At 43.8% G+C, this 16,178-nt stretch overlaps 1 protein-coding gene across 14 annotated transcripts in view; it reads left to right on the top strand.

Moving 5' to 3' along the window:
* Syne2 (spectrin repeat containing nuclear envelope protein 2) overlaps positions 1-16,178 on the top strand; it is a 289,785-nt gene that overhangs the window by 207,483 nt on the left and 66,124 nt on the right. For all 14 annotated transcript variants that reach the window (XR_004770080.1, XR_004770079.1, XM_027418272.2 and 11 more), the window contains 10 exons: positions 468-569; positions 2,040-2,159; positions 2,307-2,507; positions 4,637-4,810; positions 6,224-6,355; positions 10,979-11,175; positions 12,079-12,211; positions 13,401-13,583; positions 14,057-14,203; positions 15,985-16,161. Coding sequence is in view for 12 of the 14 variants with exons in the window: in XM_027418272.2 (XP_027274073.1) it covers positions 468-569; positions 2,040-2,159; positions 2,307-2,507; positions 4,637-4,810; positions 6,224-6,355; positions 10,979-11,175; positions 12,079-12,211; positions 13,401-13,583; positions 14,057-14,203; positions 15,985-16,161 (1,566 nt within the window). In the remaining 2 variants the exon portion in view is untranslated. The remainder of the gene's footprint in view (positions 1-467; positions 570-2,039; positions 2,160-2,306; positions 2,508-4,636; positions 4,811-6,223; positions 6,356-10,978; positions 11,176-12,078; positions 12,212-13,400; positions 13,584-14,056; positions 14,204-15,984; positions 16,162-16,178) is intronic.

The raw sequence follows: 16,178 nt of genomic DNA, 5'->3' as shown, positions 1-16,178 counted from the left end.
CCAATTGAAAGAGATGCTGTCCTGGCTTGCATTCTGTTGCTGTGATAAATACCACAGACTGTTGTGACCTCAATGATATCCTACCAGAAAGAGAAATTATAAGCAATTACAGAACTATGCACCCTGTCTGGATAATTAATCATATGAAGGAATTAGTATAAATCCCAGGGGGTTCTATATTTTAGCAAGATGGGGTGTTTTTCCTTTAATGGAACACTTGAAATACTGATGAAATGACTTAGTGTGTGGTATTTGCTTCAAAATAATACAAAGGGAAGGGAAGTTAGGTCTAGATGAGATCCAGGGACGGGGGGGGGGGGGGGGGTCGAAGATGGACTGTGTGGATGCCTCTCTTTCTGTATGTTGGAAATTTCCAGAATGTTTCGATTTAATATTAGAAGGGAGGGAAGGTCTAAAGGAGATTGATCAGTTTCTTACATGTACCTTACATGTACATTCCTACACAGAATGAAATAAAGCAATTATACAGTCAACTCGTTAAGAAGAAAACAGCTTTACAGCAGTCCTTGAATGAAATCAGTGGACAGAGTATTGATGAACAGCTTCAGGTAATCATTCAAAATAGTTCAGAATGGCCTGACCTCAGGCAGAGAGTCTTGGGGATTAGCTGCTTGTCCAAAGCACGCCCCTTGGCAAGTGTTGGTGAAGCTGAAGTGATCATTCTAATGAGAACAATTAATGTTGACCTTCAAATGCATGGCTTCCTGAAGCATAATGTTTTAAAGCAATAGAGTTCATTTTCTTCTGCCAGTGAGCAAAAGTTAAAGTGTGTCTACAGTCTGCCCTTACCTCCTCCACGGAAACAATATAATTAGTCCAGCTTTGAGGGGCCAGTGGACTTACATGAGGGTTTTAAGTACAAGTACTCTTCCATTCAGCAACAGTTTCCTGAGCTAATATTGAGTACCCACTATGTTCCATTGCTTCTCTAAGATCTGGATTTGTGTTCTCCCTGAAGAGGTAAAATAAGAGGCTGGGGATGTGGCTGGATTGGTAGAACTGTTTGGCTATCATTGCATGCAGCCCAGAATTTGACCCCCAGGATTTGGTTATTTCAATAAGCTAACCATGACAATTACCTGTAATTCCATCACTGGGAAGGTGGAAGCAGGAGAGCCAGAAGTTCAAGGTCATCCTCAGCTATATAGAGCGTTTAAAGCCAGATTGTGGACCTGGCAGCAGTGCTTGCTATAAAAGTGTAAATCGCCCAAAGCCCATGGAATTGAACAGTTTCCTGTGACAAAGCAGTGTGCACCCTTAGAATGAGATGGCATACCATGTCCCTGTTGAAAGGGAGCCAGAGAGCTGGGGGTATAGCTCATGGTAGAGCACTTGCCCAGCATGCATGGCTTCTGGGTTTAATCTCCAGTAGCACAGAAATGGATGGTGATTGGTGTTGGTTTTTTTGTTCTTTTAGTGTTCATTTTGGAGTTTTGGGAAGGGTCTCACTCTTCTACCTGGCTGGCCTTATATTCGGCAGACTCTCCTCCCTTAGCCTGCTGAGTATATGCTACCATGACTGCTAATATTGGTGGCGGTGGCGGTGGCGGTGGCGGTGGCGGTGATTTTGAGACAGGGTCTCACTATATGGCCCTGGCTAGCCTTGACTTCCTAGAGATCCACCTGCCCAAACCCAAATGCTGGGATTAAAGGTGTGCACTGCCACCCCTGGCCCAATCTAATTAATTTTTTGAAAATTAATTTTGTAGTGGTTTGAACGTGTGCTGAAGGGTGCCCCTGAGGTGCAGGGACCACGATTTCCCCGGTGTGTATACACATGCCTTGTTTGGTGTGTACATAGAATGCATTGGGAACAAATTCAACTCTGGCACTTCTAGGGAGATTGACAAGGAGAACTGTACTTTGGCAGAAGGGGGTGTTGTGGCAGGACTTTAATTTTTCCCCTTCATTTGCTTCTGTGTTCTCATGGCACTTCCGTGTTTGATTCAGTTTTAACAGCTCTGTGTGCTTCCAGATGTATTAAGGTTTTTTTCTCTCTTGTCTGGTTTCTCACTTAGAAAGCAGATGTGCATACAGTGGAGCTGCAGAACTCAGAGAGGCAAGTCGCCAAACTAAGAAACGAAGGGGAGAGGCTCCACTTCCCTCATGTTTTACTCCAAGATGTTTACAAGTTAGAGGTATGTGTGGGCAGAGAGCATCATTGACCACTGTGGGTGTAAGGGACCAGGCTCGGGTCTTCCAATGACAGTTTCACTGTGTTCTTTGTCTGATTGATTTCCCTGGCTGGCTGAAATGCTTGTGCACATCTGCTCTCTTGGTTTCAGGATGTTCTTGACAGTATGTGGGGAATCCTGAAAGCCAAATACTTAGAACTCAGCAGCCCATTCCTCTCCAAGAGTCAGCAGGATGCCTTGATTCAAGGCATGGCAGAGCTCATCAGTATTGGAAAAGAAAAGCTTGCAACTGGCCCTTTACAACATGCCAAGAGTAAAGTTGCTTTGCAAGCTCAATTACAAGATCACAAGGTAAGTGCCTCTTTGGTGACCTGTGCCTCTTGGGTGACCTGAGCCTTTTTGGTGACCTTAGCCTCCAGTTGTTCCTGGATCACACAGCATTCTGTTTACAAGCTCCTTCAGCATCTTCTCACCTATGTGGAGCTTTTCATTGACTGAGAAAGCAGACATTTTATCAACAAGTCTTTAAGCAAATGGACAGTTAAAAGGATATTCATCCTCTGAGGGTATATAATAGGAGAAACTGATTTAGGTTAGGAAAGGCCTTCCTGAAAACTGGAATCATTTATAATCTAATGCTTTAATTAGTCCTCTCATTTTCCATTCATTTCATTTCACAAAATTCTCTTGATCAGCCTAGCATGGCTGTGCACAGTTTTAATCCCAGCACTCAGGAGGTAGAGGCAGGAAGATCTCTGTAAAATTCAAAGCCAGCCTGACCTACATAGTGAATTCCAGGAGGACTATATAGTAAGATCCTGTCTTAAAACACACGCACACACCGGGCTTTGGTGGTGCACACCTTTAATCCCAGCACTCGGGAGGCAGAGGCAGGCGGATCTCTGTGAGTTTGAGGCCAGCCTAGTCTCCAGAGTGAGTGCCAGGATAGGCTCCAAAGCTACACAGAGAAACCCTGTCTTGAAAAAAAACACACAACACACACACACACACACACACAACAGAGAGAGAGAGAGAGAGAGAGAGAGAGAGAGAGAGAGAGAGAGAGAGAGAGAGAGAACATAGTCCCTATTGCAGCTAAGACCTTTGGTAAATAGACCTTAGTCTAAGAAAATTTAGAAGGTGAATACTGCACAATGGGTCAGAGGAAGAGGGAAAAATACCCTCACACATTGTCCAACCTTTTGACATTGTGATCACGTTGTCATCAGCAAAGTTTGTGTTCAAGAACCAGGCAATAGAATAAACCCCCTCTCCCCAAAGTCATATGTTTCAAATGAGCTTAAGATTTTGTGTTGGGCTGTGTTTGGGGGCTAGCTTCTGCCTTACCTGACCCATGGATCACAGGTTGGACATGCCAGTGTGTGCTGGGCCCCCTTGACTGACACTTTCATAAACCTTCTATGTATTTGTCCACTTCTAGGGGTAGGAGAAGGAATGCTCATAATAAGAGGCCCCTCCAAACAACTAGAGGAAGCAGCTGGGTAAATGGAGACACCCTGTGAAGCTCACTCCCCTTTAAGATGCCCAGTCAGCCTGTCAGCCAGTTAGCAAATCCCCCTCACGTGGCCATTGTGTTTCGTCTCCATGAGAGCTCAGGTTGAGGAGCTCTGCCTGTTGACTGTGGGCTGCTCAGGTTCACACAATGAGCATCTTTTGAAGGCAGTCTCTCTCCAAATTTATTAACCACCTTTTAACATATACAACTTGAAATAATTAACTCAGAAAGATCAGCGCAGAAAAGGAAATTGACTTAACACTAATGGTCGCTGCTTAAAATAGATTATTTGGTGGCAATATTACTTAAGGATAGTATATCTTTATAGTTGGTTAAGATTCCGTCTGTTTTTTAGAGACTCTGGAATTAGTCCACTTTAATTCTTCTTTCATTTGCTTATACGTTTGATTCTGTGTGGTCACACATATATTCACATATACATATGATTCTTTATAGGACCTCCTGAGGTTAGGGATTTAAAAAACAAAGTTAAGCCGGCCTTGGTGGCACAGGCCTGTAATATCATCTGCTTTTAGAGACTGAGGCAGGAGAAGCACAGATCCAAGGACTGGCGAAACAGCTTAGCAAGACCCTGCTGAAAATAAAAAGTAAAAGAGGAGCCAGGCAGTAGTGTTGAACACCTTTAATCCTAGCACTTGAAGGCAGGGGCAGAGACAGGTTGATCTCTGTGAGTCTGAGGCCAGCCTGGTCTACAGAGAGAGTTCCAGGACAGACAAAGCTACACAGAGAAACCCTGTCTCAAAAAAACAAAAACAAAAAACAAAAGTAAAAGAGGGTTGGGGTACATCTGGGTCATAGAGCCCTTACCTAGAGGGAAGCTTTGGGTTCACCACCCAGTATAGGAAGAAGGCTGGCCAAAAGAACTGGGGTAAAAAGTTAAAATAACTTAGCTTTTATAGTTTTCCCAATTCAGCAGTAAATATTAGAAACCTTTTGCATACAGGGATTTTTCCGGAAGCTCGTTGCTGACGTGTTGTTGATTCAAACCTATTCGGCAAAAATGTTTCCACCTTCGTTACAAAAGGGAGAGATATTTGGGGCAGAACAAGTAGCAGAAGTGAAAGCCCTGGAGGAAGATGCCTGCCTGAGGGGCTCACAGCTTCAGAGCTTGCTGCAGGTAGGGTGTCACATGACCTCTGAGCCGGGCTTCCTGGGCTCCACCCACTGCAGGTGAGGGGGCATCAATTGATGGGGACACAACCATGAGGAAGGTGGACCCAGGTCTAGCTGTGACTCCTCCCCACTTCATGCAAGGTCTGCTGGAACTTGTCATAAATTGATGAACTCTTTCTACCCTGTGGGTTTGTCTGTGAATGGGGAGCATTGAAAGCCTGTGACAGCCATGGATGAGATGGTTTGGATGGAATAGTTCATGGTTCACAGTCTAGGCTCCTTCAAGAGCCATTGGGCACACACATTTTTTATTAGCACAAATGCACAAACTGTGCTGATTCTGCCTCGGTTCAAAGAAAAATCAACCATGTATAGAGTCCTTTTCAGCTTGAAGCTTTCATGTAACTCACTAAACCATTTACATGGTTAGCCCATAAAGGAAAATTTTTAAAGGCAACATTCAACTATAATTCAATTATAATGTTACAAATACAGTATTATTTCCTGGTGACAGTATTTATTTATTTTCTAGTTATGTTGTCAAATTGATTTCAAAGTAATGGTGGTTTTAAAAAGTTTCATGGACGCAGTGAGTGCTCTATAAGACAAGTGGCTGCTGTTTGAAAGAAAGGAGAATTACTGGGGTTGTTTTTCTAAGAGACGATGTTTAATGTCAATAACTCAAATAACTCAATTACTTAGTGCTTAGAACCCTAGCCAGTGGACTACCATGGAAATACGGGGAGATAGGACAATATATGCTGAGCACCACTGAGTTAGGACAAGACAACACTAAGGGTAAAGAGATAGGGGATAGGGGAGGCAACTCTCCCCGCAACTGCCAACTCCCATGAGCTCAGGCAGGCTGTAAGATAGGCCTCAGGTAGTTCAGTAAAACAGTGTTCACTAGATTTGGGGATTGCATTGGAGAGGCAAGAACAACCTGATGGAGGCTTCCACTGCAAAAATGCTTTTCAAAATTAGCACTCTGCCTCTCCCAGTAAGAACAAGTCTCCCTTACATTGTTAGCCCTTTACAGGGATAGATAGCACTTCCACTTGCTGTATGTTTCTCTCAACTCCACTACCCTGTTTCACAATGCTGGCATGAAGCTCTAGTGCCAGGCAGGAGGCGTGCCTCAGTGGTATAAGCCTTACCCACATATGGGACCCTAGATTTGATACCCAGCACTGCAAGCAAATAAACACATACTACACCAGTGGGATTAATTTTTTTTTTTTCAAAAGCAGTAGGATTGTGTCTCACCATTGACAGAGTTCTTTCTGATACCATGTCACCTCTCAGGTGCATCTGGAGTCTACATAGGATCCGTGTTTCAGTTTCTTCAGGTCTCAGTGCTTGTTTTTGGCTTTATGATTGTCGTTTCTGGAACTGATTGCTGTTGTCTGTTGTCTAGAAATGGCAAGAGTTTGACGACAACTATGCGTCTCTTGAGAAGGACTTGGAAGTTCTTACCTCTTCGTTGCCCTCTTTGAGTTTGGTGGAGGAAACGGAAGAAAGATTGCTGGAAAGGATTTCATTTTACCAGGTAGCGTACTCTTTAGTTTATGACAGGCCTGGTCCAACACACCATGCAGACGAAGCTGCTGGGTTTCAGTGCTGAATGGTTGACTTTAATTCAATATTATTTATCACACCACCCACTGATCCAGGAGGATGTGGAATCTTCAGCATAAGCATAGGTCTGGATTGGGGTGAAGACTTTGGCTTGGATCCTGGCTCTATTCATTAGCCATGTGTGACCTTATCTATAAATCCTAGCTTCTTTGGTTATTATTTGAAAGTTTTATAGGAGTATACAATTTATCTTAATAATTTCCATCTCCCATTCCCTCCTTCCAACTCTCCCCAACCCCTAATATATCTCCCTTCCAACTTCTTTGATTTATTTTTTAAATGACCCACTGAGACCAGTTAGTCCATGTAGATATGGGGTCATCTTGCCTGTGAACAACACCCTAAGAAGCAACCCTCCCTCCCCCAGCAGCCACTAACTGGCCAATAGCCCCAGGGTCAGGGGCAGAACCTTGGAAGCCCCTCCCAGCTCCATACTGAAAAAATACTTTAGATTTTTAATGTGTTTGTGTGTGTGCGCGTGCGAGTGTGTGTGTGTGTGTGCGCGCGTGCGAGTGAGTGTGTGTGTGTGTGTGTGTGTGTGTGTGTGTGTGTTTGCATATGAGTGCAGTGCCTGTGGAGTCCAAAAGAGGGCATCATATCTCCTGGATCTGAATTTATAGGCAGTTTTAATCTCTCCAGTATGGGCGCCATAGGAACTGACCTCTGACACTGTATAAAAGCAGTACCCACCCTTACCCATTGAGCCATCTCTCCATCCACATGCTATAATTTTTTTCTCCATTTTTTATTTAAATTAGAAACAAGATTGTTTTACATGTCAATCCCAGTTCCCTCTCCCACGCCTCCTCTCCTGCCCCCCACTAACACCCTACCTATTCCATACCATTTCTGCTCCCCAGGGAGGGTGAGGCCTTCCATGGTGGGGGGAACTTCAGAGTCTGTCATATCCTTTGCAATAGGGCCTGGGCCCTCCCCCGTGTGTCTAGGCTGAGGGAGCATCTATCTATGTGAAATGGGCTCCCAAAGTCCATTCCTATGCTAGGGATAAGTACTGATCTACTACAACAGGCCCCATAGATTTCTCAGGCCTCCTCACTGACACCCACATTCATGGGGTCTGGATCAGTCCTATGCTGGTTTCCCAGTGATCAGTCTGGGGACCAAGAGCTCTCCCTTGTCAGATCAACTGTTTGTGTGGGTTTCACCAGCCTGGTCTTGACCCCTTTGCTTATCACTCCTCCTCCTCTGCAACTGAATTCCAGTTCAGTTTAGTGTTTAGCTGTAGGTATCTGCTTCTACCCATGCTATAATTTTTAACTGGCTGGGTCTTGCGCAGGTTTTATGCAGGTAATCCTTGTAGCTATGAGTGCATGTGTGCAGCAGGCACAGTGTGTCAGAGGACAGCATTTTGTAGAACTCGTCCTCATCTTCCATTCTCTGACGTTCTTCCTGCCCCCTCTTCCACAGTGTTCTCTGAGCCTCCGGATGGGAAAGGAGTAGAAATGTCCCATCTGTGGCTGAATGCTCACAGTCACTTATTCATTATTTATTAGTATAGAAATAAGATGAGGATAGAAAAATTTTGTAAACCTGAGCTTCTAAACATACTTACAGTGTAATTCTTACTGTACATAGCCCATGAGACACATACAATCTATTACCTGCCTCCAGTGTTATAGGAAGTCTTCAGACTAGGTTTGTGGACACACAGACACACACACACACACCCGTAATCCCAGCATTCCAGAGGTTAAAACAAAAGGACTGTGACTTTGAAGATCTCCTGGGATGCACAGTGATATCTCAATACAAAAGGGGGCCATGTGAGACAATGACCTTGTCCTGGGATTGGGACACTGTATTTGTACTTGCTCTAGATCCACAGTTAGATAAAGCTGGATACTTTGGGATTTAGTGGAACATTAGGGGTACAGGATGTATCATCCAAACACCTAGATGAATACAGTTGAAAATTAAATCACAGTATCAAGAAACAATCTAGCTTGTCTATAAACCCAGTACTCAGGAGGCGGAGGCAGGAAGATCTCTAAGCTTGATCTCAGTTTTGACTACAGAGTGCCTGTTTGTCTCAAAAAGCAAATCAACAAAAAAGGAAATGACCTAACACAAGCCAATGTCATGTGCACCTGATTATTCCTCTAAAATGTGAGTGGTATTCTAGTGAATTTGAAATCTCTTACTTGTGTGTGTGTGTGTGTGTGTGTGTGTGTGTGATATGATATGCACAGGTGTACACAAGTGTGTACCCCCACATGTATCTGTGTCGAGGTCAGCTTCCTGTTTTCCATACCCCCTCCCACCTCTCACTATGTAGCCCAGGCTGACCTGGAACTCACTATGTACATCCAGATGGCTTCACACTCAGAAATGCACCTGCCTCTGTCTCCTGAATTCTGGCCTTAAAAGTGTGCATGACTTGGGGCTGGAGAGATGGCTCAGCAGTTAAAAGCACTGGCTGCTCTTGCAGTGGATCCAGGTTAGATTCCCAGCTCACAACCAACTGTAACTCAAGTTCCAGGGAATCTGATGTCCTCTTCCTGCTTCTGTGGGTACCAGATATATACATGGTACACATACCTACTATAGACATACATACATAATACATAACATTCATATATATATTCATAAATTAAAATTTTTAATTAAAAATGTGCATACCACCATGTCTGACAGACCCTTATTTTTTGAACCTGGAGCTGGCCATTTCAGCTAGGCTGACTGACCAGTGAGCCTCAGTCATCTTCTTTCTCCAGCCCCAGTGCTGAGGTTACGAGTGCCTTCTCCACTTGTCCAGTGCTAGGGTTATGGGTGCCTTATCCCACACCTACTTTTACATTATCAGCTGGGGGTTCAAACTCAGGTCCTCATCTGTGCACAACATGTGAGTTTTCTCCTCGATCCATGAAAAAAGCCTTTTTCAAAGAAACAATTGTTCTAAGCCTTCTGAACAAATTCTTCATCCTAAAATATATCATATCTCTCAAACTACACCTCACTTTGTGCCATTCATTATCCCTTGGAGTCACAGAGGTTTAGGTGTCCACCCAATGTGGTCCCTTTGGTTGGTGGAATCTGGGCCGTGGAATACAGATGATAGTTGTGCAGTCTCTGAACTTAGACAAATCTGTCTTCAGGAGCTGCTTGGAACCAAAAATGTCCCTCGTCTCTTTCCTCTCTGGAATGAAAGTGTCAAAGCCCTCAGAGGGGACAAGGGATGTGGCTCAGTTGGTCGAGTTCATTGCCTGTCATTCATTAAACCCACCCAGGGTTTGATGTCTAGGGCCACACAAACTGGGCAGGCTAGTGCATTCTGAGTAATCCTAGCACTTGGAGGTGGAACCATGAGTATCATTCTGTTCAAGGCCAACCTGGTAAAGGTGAGCCCTCATCTCCCTTCTCGGGAGGAATAGGCGCTATGTGTTAGCTGCCAATACACATATATGTGGTATGTATAGACATAAAAAACAGAAATAAAGAGCTTCTCAGAGGTACTATAATGTAAAGTAAGTAATACGTAAGGCTTAGAAAATGACAACGTATTTTGTAATTGATTTTGGACATTTTGTCCTTGCCTATAGGTTCAGCCAGGGAAGGGATAGAATTGTAGATATGAGTGGTAAGAGAATGAGAAGTTAAAAAACATGGTAATTTTTCAAGAAAGCTTAATTGTGAAAAATAGCCAAAGTTCTATTTTGGTAATAATTTACTTTTAAAGATTAAACAGCCACCAGGTAAGTGGCATTAGCCTGAACCAAGCTGTGGAGATAATTGCCGTTAGATGAGCTCTCTTCAGGGGGTCAGTGTATCTGCAGTTTTGAAGGATTTTTTATTTTATGTGTGTGTGAAGTTGGATTAATAATGTGCTGTTTTAGTTTATTCAAAAGTTCTTTTCTCCCTCTCAGTCCTCATTTTCAGAAGCATCTACAGCTGGTCTTCGAGTCTCGTGGGCGATAGATAATTATCTCCAGGTTTCTCCCCCTCCCATCTAAGTGTCAGGTTGTGAGGCTTCCCAGCTGCAAGTGTGGACTGATGAGGGAGTGACTGCAAAGCAAGGTCCCTTCTTAAGAGGGCTGTGCTGGGTTCGATTCCCAGCACCCACATGGCAGCTCACAGCCAGCTGTTACTAGTTCCAGAGGATCCAATACCTTCTTCCGGCAACAGGCATGTGTGTGTGGCTCAGATAGATATGCAGGCAAAGCACCCGTACACATAAAAAGTAACAATAATATTAAAGAAATAAGTTAGAAAAAAAAAACTGCATGTGAAACCAAGCCTGTCTGAAACCTGGAATGGTAGGTAGGTCGTGCCAGTGGTCCCACTACTGAGGAGGCTGAGTCAGAAGGATACCTTAGGCCAGATGTTTGGAGCCAGCCTTCAGTAATCTAGTATTTGCAAGTCTGAGGCAGAAATATTAAAAGTTTGAGCTACATAGTGAATTTTCAGATTTGCTTGAACTATATAATCAGACCCTGTCTTACTAAAAAGAAAAGGAGAGAGAGACTAGATCGGCAGATTTTAAATAATTCATTCTGTGATTTTTTTTCTTTTTTAGCAAATCAAAAGAAACATTGACGGAAAGCATGCGAGGCTCTGCCAGACCTTGAATGAAGGCAAACAGCTGGCAGCATCTGTAAGCTGTCCTGAACTGGAGGGGCAGATCACGAAGCTAGAAGAGCAGTGGTTGTCCCTGAACAAGAAAATTGACCATGAGCTCCACAGACTACAAACCCTTCTTAAGCATCTCCTCAGGTATGCTGCCTTAGAGATTGGTGGGCCTCACTGTCTGCTGTAGAGAAAGACCCCAGGAAGACTCTGTAGCCTACTCAGGCTTGGAGGTGGTCCCTCACATTGCACCATGTTCTCTCCGATTGTGCTAACCTCTGCTCTTGGTTCTCCAGCCTCAGGATAATGCGGGGGTGGTGGTATCGCATGCCTTTAATCCCAGCTCTTAGGAGGCAGAGGCAGATGGATCTTCAAGTTTGAGGCCAGCCTGGTTTACAGAGTGGGTTCTATAACAGCCAGGGCTACATAGAGAAACTTTGTCTCAAAAAAAACAGAAGAAAAAGAAGTTTGAAAGCATTTAATGTCTTTAGCTCATAGAGTGCTTCGAGTTTTTTTACTTCTTCAGAGCATGTGTTCAGTTCTGGAATTACCTTGACCCATCAGAGGATGACAGGATCAAAACCTCAGTCTTATCCCTGCCTCTCAGAGGCTTCTGAGCTAAGCAAGTTGAAAGGTTATAAGGAAGATGGTGTTCTGTTTGGCTATTTCCGTCATATAAGTGCACGCTGCCAATAGGCAGTGTGCCGTTGAGCACTGTCTACAAATGCTGGTTTTATTTTCATTGTAAACATGTAACTGCAGAACACTGATGACCAAGCTGATCTCTGTCATGGTACATGGGCAGACAGACTTTGATAGCTGTAATAAGAATGTTTTGTACTTTTAAATGTTTCCTTCTTGATTATCCCTAATGGAGAGAGTTCTAGAAAATGGTAAGACCATTGAGCTTGTGGCATAGTATAAGACATGATAGAATGCTTATAAATGCCATGTATTTCGGAACAATAGGGTTGATCAGGGAAATAAACAGTAAAATAAGAAAGATACACACTGGTATGTGTCATCCCATTCTCGTTTTTCTCCCATTAGTTACAGCCGGGATTCGGATGAGCTGACCAGGTGGCTGGAATCTTCTCAGCAAACATTGAATTACTGGAAAGAACAGTCCCTCAATGTGTCTCAGGACCTGGATACGATCAGAAACAACATAGACAGCTTTTTTGTAAGTTTCTGGTCACACTACTGGTTCAAAATAAATACCAAGAAAAAAGTATCGGGATTGTCGTGATGATCTCTGTTCCCGTTTGTGGGTAAGGGGTAAGGTGTGTGGGTAAGGTGTGTTCTTAGAGCTATCTGCTTATACTGTTAATGGACTCTACAGTACATGTGTAAATGTAAAGCTTGCTCAGACACAGCATATTTTGTTAATAGTAAAAGATATAGCCAACCTTCATACTACCTTCTAGGATTATTATTTCATGGAGTTAACAGATACGTTATTTTAAGTTCTTGTGAGAATTCTCTGTTCAAGTTTTGGTTTTATTATTTTGATTGAGGAAAAAGTTTTCTTTTATAACAAAATGACCTTACTAGTCAGAGATGTAGCTCAGTGATGGAACACTCACCTAGCAAGTGTGCAGGCACTGAGGTGCAACTCCCTCGCACAGAAAATATGCATAGGATTTATATTAATTTTTAGCTACATATGAAATACTTTCCCTTAGTCTTTACTCTCTTCCATTTTATAGTTATGGCTACTCACTTTGATATTATAATATAGCTTTTTTTCAATACTCGTGAAAGAACCTATAATAGGAGAGACATCAAGTATTTTATTTGAAAATTGATTCCAAGTTTCTTGTAAAATTAGCCATTGAATATGGCTTATCTAACTTCATGTGCATGAGTGTTTTCCCTGCATGTATGGATGTACAACCCATGTGTGTATATGCCTGGTACCTTGGAGGTTACAGGAAGGCATCAAATCCCCTGGAGCTGGAATTACAGATGGTTGTTAGCCACCAAATGAGTACTAGGAACTGAACCTGGGTCCTCTGTAAAAGTAACAAGTACTTTTAATTTTTTAATTACTGAATCATCTCTCCAGGCTGAACTTAACTATTTTTAAAAAATATGAATCCTCTAGGTTAAAAGGAGCTAAAAATCCCACGTGCTTTGTTCTCCAGTGTATATGTGATGCCTGGAGTGGTGCCTGACGCTCTGTAGCAAAGGGGTGTGTGTGTGTGTGTGTGTGTGTGTGTGTGTGTGTGTGTGTGTGTGTGTGTGTGTGTGTGTGTGTGTGTGTGCGCGCTCGAGCAGATATTTACTATCTTTAGTTTTTTAGTCCAGACAGTTATTCTGACTGTACTTAAGTTTTGAAAGTATCTGATCTCAGGAATTGTTTGCTGTAGGAATTTTCCAAGGAAGTTGATGAGAAATCCTCCCTGAAGTCCGCGGTGCTGAGCACTGGGAATCAACTTCTCCACCTGAAAGAGGCGGACACGGCCACACTGAGAGCCTCTCTAGCACAATTTGAACAAAAGTGGACAATGCTCATCACTCAGCTTCCAGACATTCAAGAGAAACTTCACCAGGTAAGTGTTTAAAGAGGAAGCATTTAAATTAGCAAGCACTTGTTAGCTCACAACTCTTTTAAAATTATCTTTCTAACTCAATAATTTTCTTTGACACTACCTAACCTACAACACACACACACACACACACACACACACACACACACACACACACACACACACACACCCCACTGAATATAGGTCTTAATTACTAGACTATCCTCCAATGAGCTCTTTCTTAAGAGAAAAATCAAGCTTAATTATTTTATTTCTTGGTTGTCTCTGTGCCACTGAATTGGCTTATACAGAGGTCTTTATCATTATTTGGGGGGGTCACTTATTTGAAGCTTTAATACTGGGTTTGTTTTTGTGGCTAACCTGTGTAATCATGTAGCAAGACCTTTTATGAAAGCAGGTATCATCTTTAGTGATGGAGGCCCTGATTCATCTGGTTAGCAGCAGGCAATTAAATGGAAGTCCTTCTGTCCCTGCAGCTTCAGATGGAGAAGTTGCCTTCTCGAAATGCCATCTCTGAGATGATCAGCTGGATGAATGCCATGGAGCCTCAGGTCGCAGGTGAGGACGCTGAGCTCTCGCAGCGTTCTGCGTCCCAAGTCAAAAATCTTCTGCAGAAGCTCAAGGTAATTATACAGCAGGGACTGTCATCTCTCCACTGAATACGCGAGCAAATCACTTACAGGGGAAAGACGTGTGAGATATGATCAACAGAAGCCAATTTGAGGGAAGTGGGTGGCGATTATTCTAGAGCCAACAGTCCAAGTTCTTAATGGACTTCCTGACGTCATCTTTTCACCACCACCACCACCACCACCACCACCTCCCCCATCAACACCAAATCCAGTTTGGGTGGCTCACCTGCCTCTGGCACTCTCCTACCATGTGCTGTGTGCACACTGCACTTCTGTCTGAAATGGCACTGCCTGCTTTACACACATCCTCTGAGTCACCTTTCAAGGCTCAGCCCACGTATCACCTCGGTGGCTTCTACCCCAGGTCTCCCTGCCCCATTAGATGACGATGCCAGACTTGATGTGTCTGTGACCCTCTCTCTAGTTCCTACGCTATTACCGCCACTTAGCCTCTTCCTGTCTTCCCGCCTCACCTGGAAAAAGTACCTCCAGGTTTGGTCTGCAGTGGTTATTAATAAGTCCTCGAGGAAGAAAAGAGTTGATATCCTTCTACACTAGATATGAACTTCGAGTAGATGTCATTAGCATGTAACAAGACACAGACATATGTTACGTGCCAGGTAGTGTGCTAGGCAGATAAATGAGGAGCCTGGGCTCTCTTGGTTTTAATCCAAGCAAACCTGGCTCTGGCCCTTGGGAATCTGGCACAGCTCTTGCCACACTTCTGCATACATATGCTTCCTGGACCTTTAAGATGGAAACTCCACCCACTTCTGCTCTCTCTTTCCTGGGCTGCTCCTTTGAAGGGACAGACAAGGACGCTGTCGGGGTGATGGAGCTAGTGTCTGAAAGGCAGAAGGTAAATGGCTTAATGACCAAGTATGAGTGCAGCAGAAGATTTTTTTTTTTTTTCTTTGCAAGGCCACGTCTGGCTATGTAGTCCTGAGTGGCCTAGAACTTGTTTATGTAAACCAGGCTGGCCTCAGACTCCTAGAGACCTGTCTGCTTCTGCCTCCCAAGTTCTGGGATTGAAGGTATGCCACCATGTCCAGCCTGATTAGGGTTTTAATCTACCATTGCATCCTAACTTGAGTGCCTGGTAACATCCTTAAAAGGTCTGCATGAGCTACAGTTACTAGCACATTCCACTTGACTCCACCTGGATGTCTCCTTAGCAAAGCTGGAACTTTCTTGAGTAAAACCCAACAGACAACAAGCTTGATAGATATATAGTTACCCTGGGTGGGTTTAGGATTATGGTAGAACTTAAAGCCATAAGAGGCCCTTGTCACCAAGGGATAGAACAGCTCTCTAAGGTGGCCAGGTTCCCTATAGGTGCCATAAGTTTTGTGACAGACTCCATCTTCTGTTTTCTATCCTATTGTTCTGTGAGTCCTCATATGGCCCAGAATCACATATAACTCAGGCAACTTCTCACATAATCCTTTGTCAGACCAGGGCCCTGCTAGAACTGTACAAACAGCAGCTACCAATATGTGGTACACCCTCAGAGTTTCCAGTGTGTTCGAAGTGAGTTGTGCTATGCCTAAGAATGTGCAATTCCCTCCAAGAGTCTCCTGACAGATAAAACAACCACCCTGCCCTATGGGGGGTGGGGAGAGTGGGAGTTACGCCTGACACTGGGATTAATGGTAGGCATTTAGTGCGCCCCCCACCTCCCCCCCAGAGTCCAGCCATAAGAAATATGCCGTTTGTATGATGGACTTCCATTCTGACTTTGGTGATTCATTTTGCTTTTCTGTGTGTTTTAGGAGTTCAGAATGGAGATGGACTACAAGCAATGGATAGTTGACTTTGTTAACCAGTCACTACTTCAGCTCAGCACCTGCGATGTAGAAAGCAAGCGCTATGAAAGGACAGAGTTTGCGGAGCACCTGGGGGAGATGAACCGCCAGTGGCACCGAGTACATGGAACCCTGAATAGAAAGGTGTGTCCTATAGCCGC

The sequence above is a fragment of the Cricetulus griseus genome, chromosome 5, assembly GCF_003668045.3.
Source record: "Cricetulus griseus strain 17A/GY chromosome 5, alternate assembly CriGri-PICRH-1.0, whole genome shotgun sequence".
NCBI classification, from domain to species: domain Eukaryota; kingdom Metazoa; phylum Chordata; class Mammalia; order Rodentia; family Cricetidae; genus Cricetulus; species Cricetulus griseus.
Note: the sequence above shows the minus strand (reverse complement) of the source record. Positions and strands in the feature narration are given on the sequence as shown.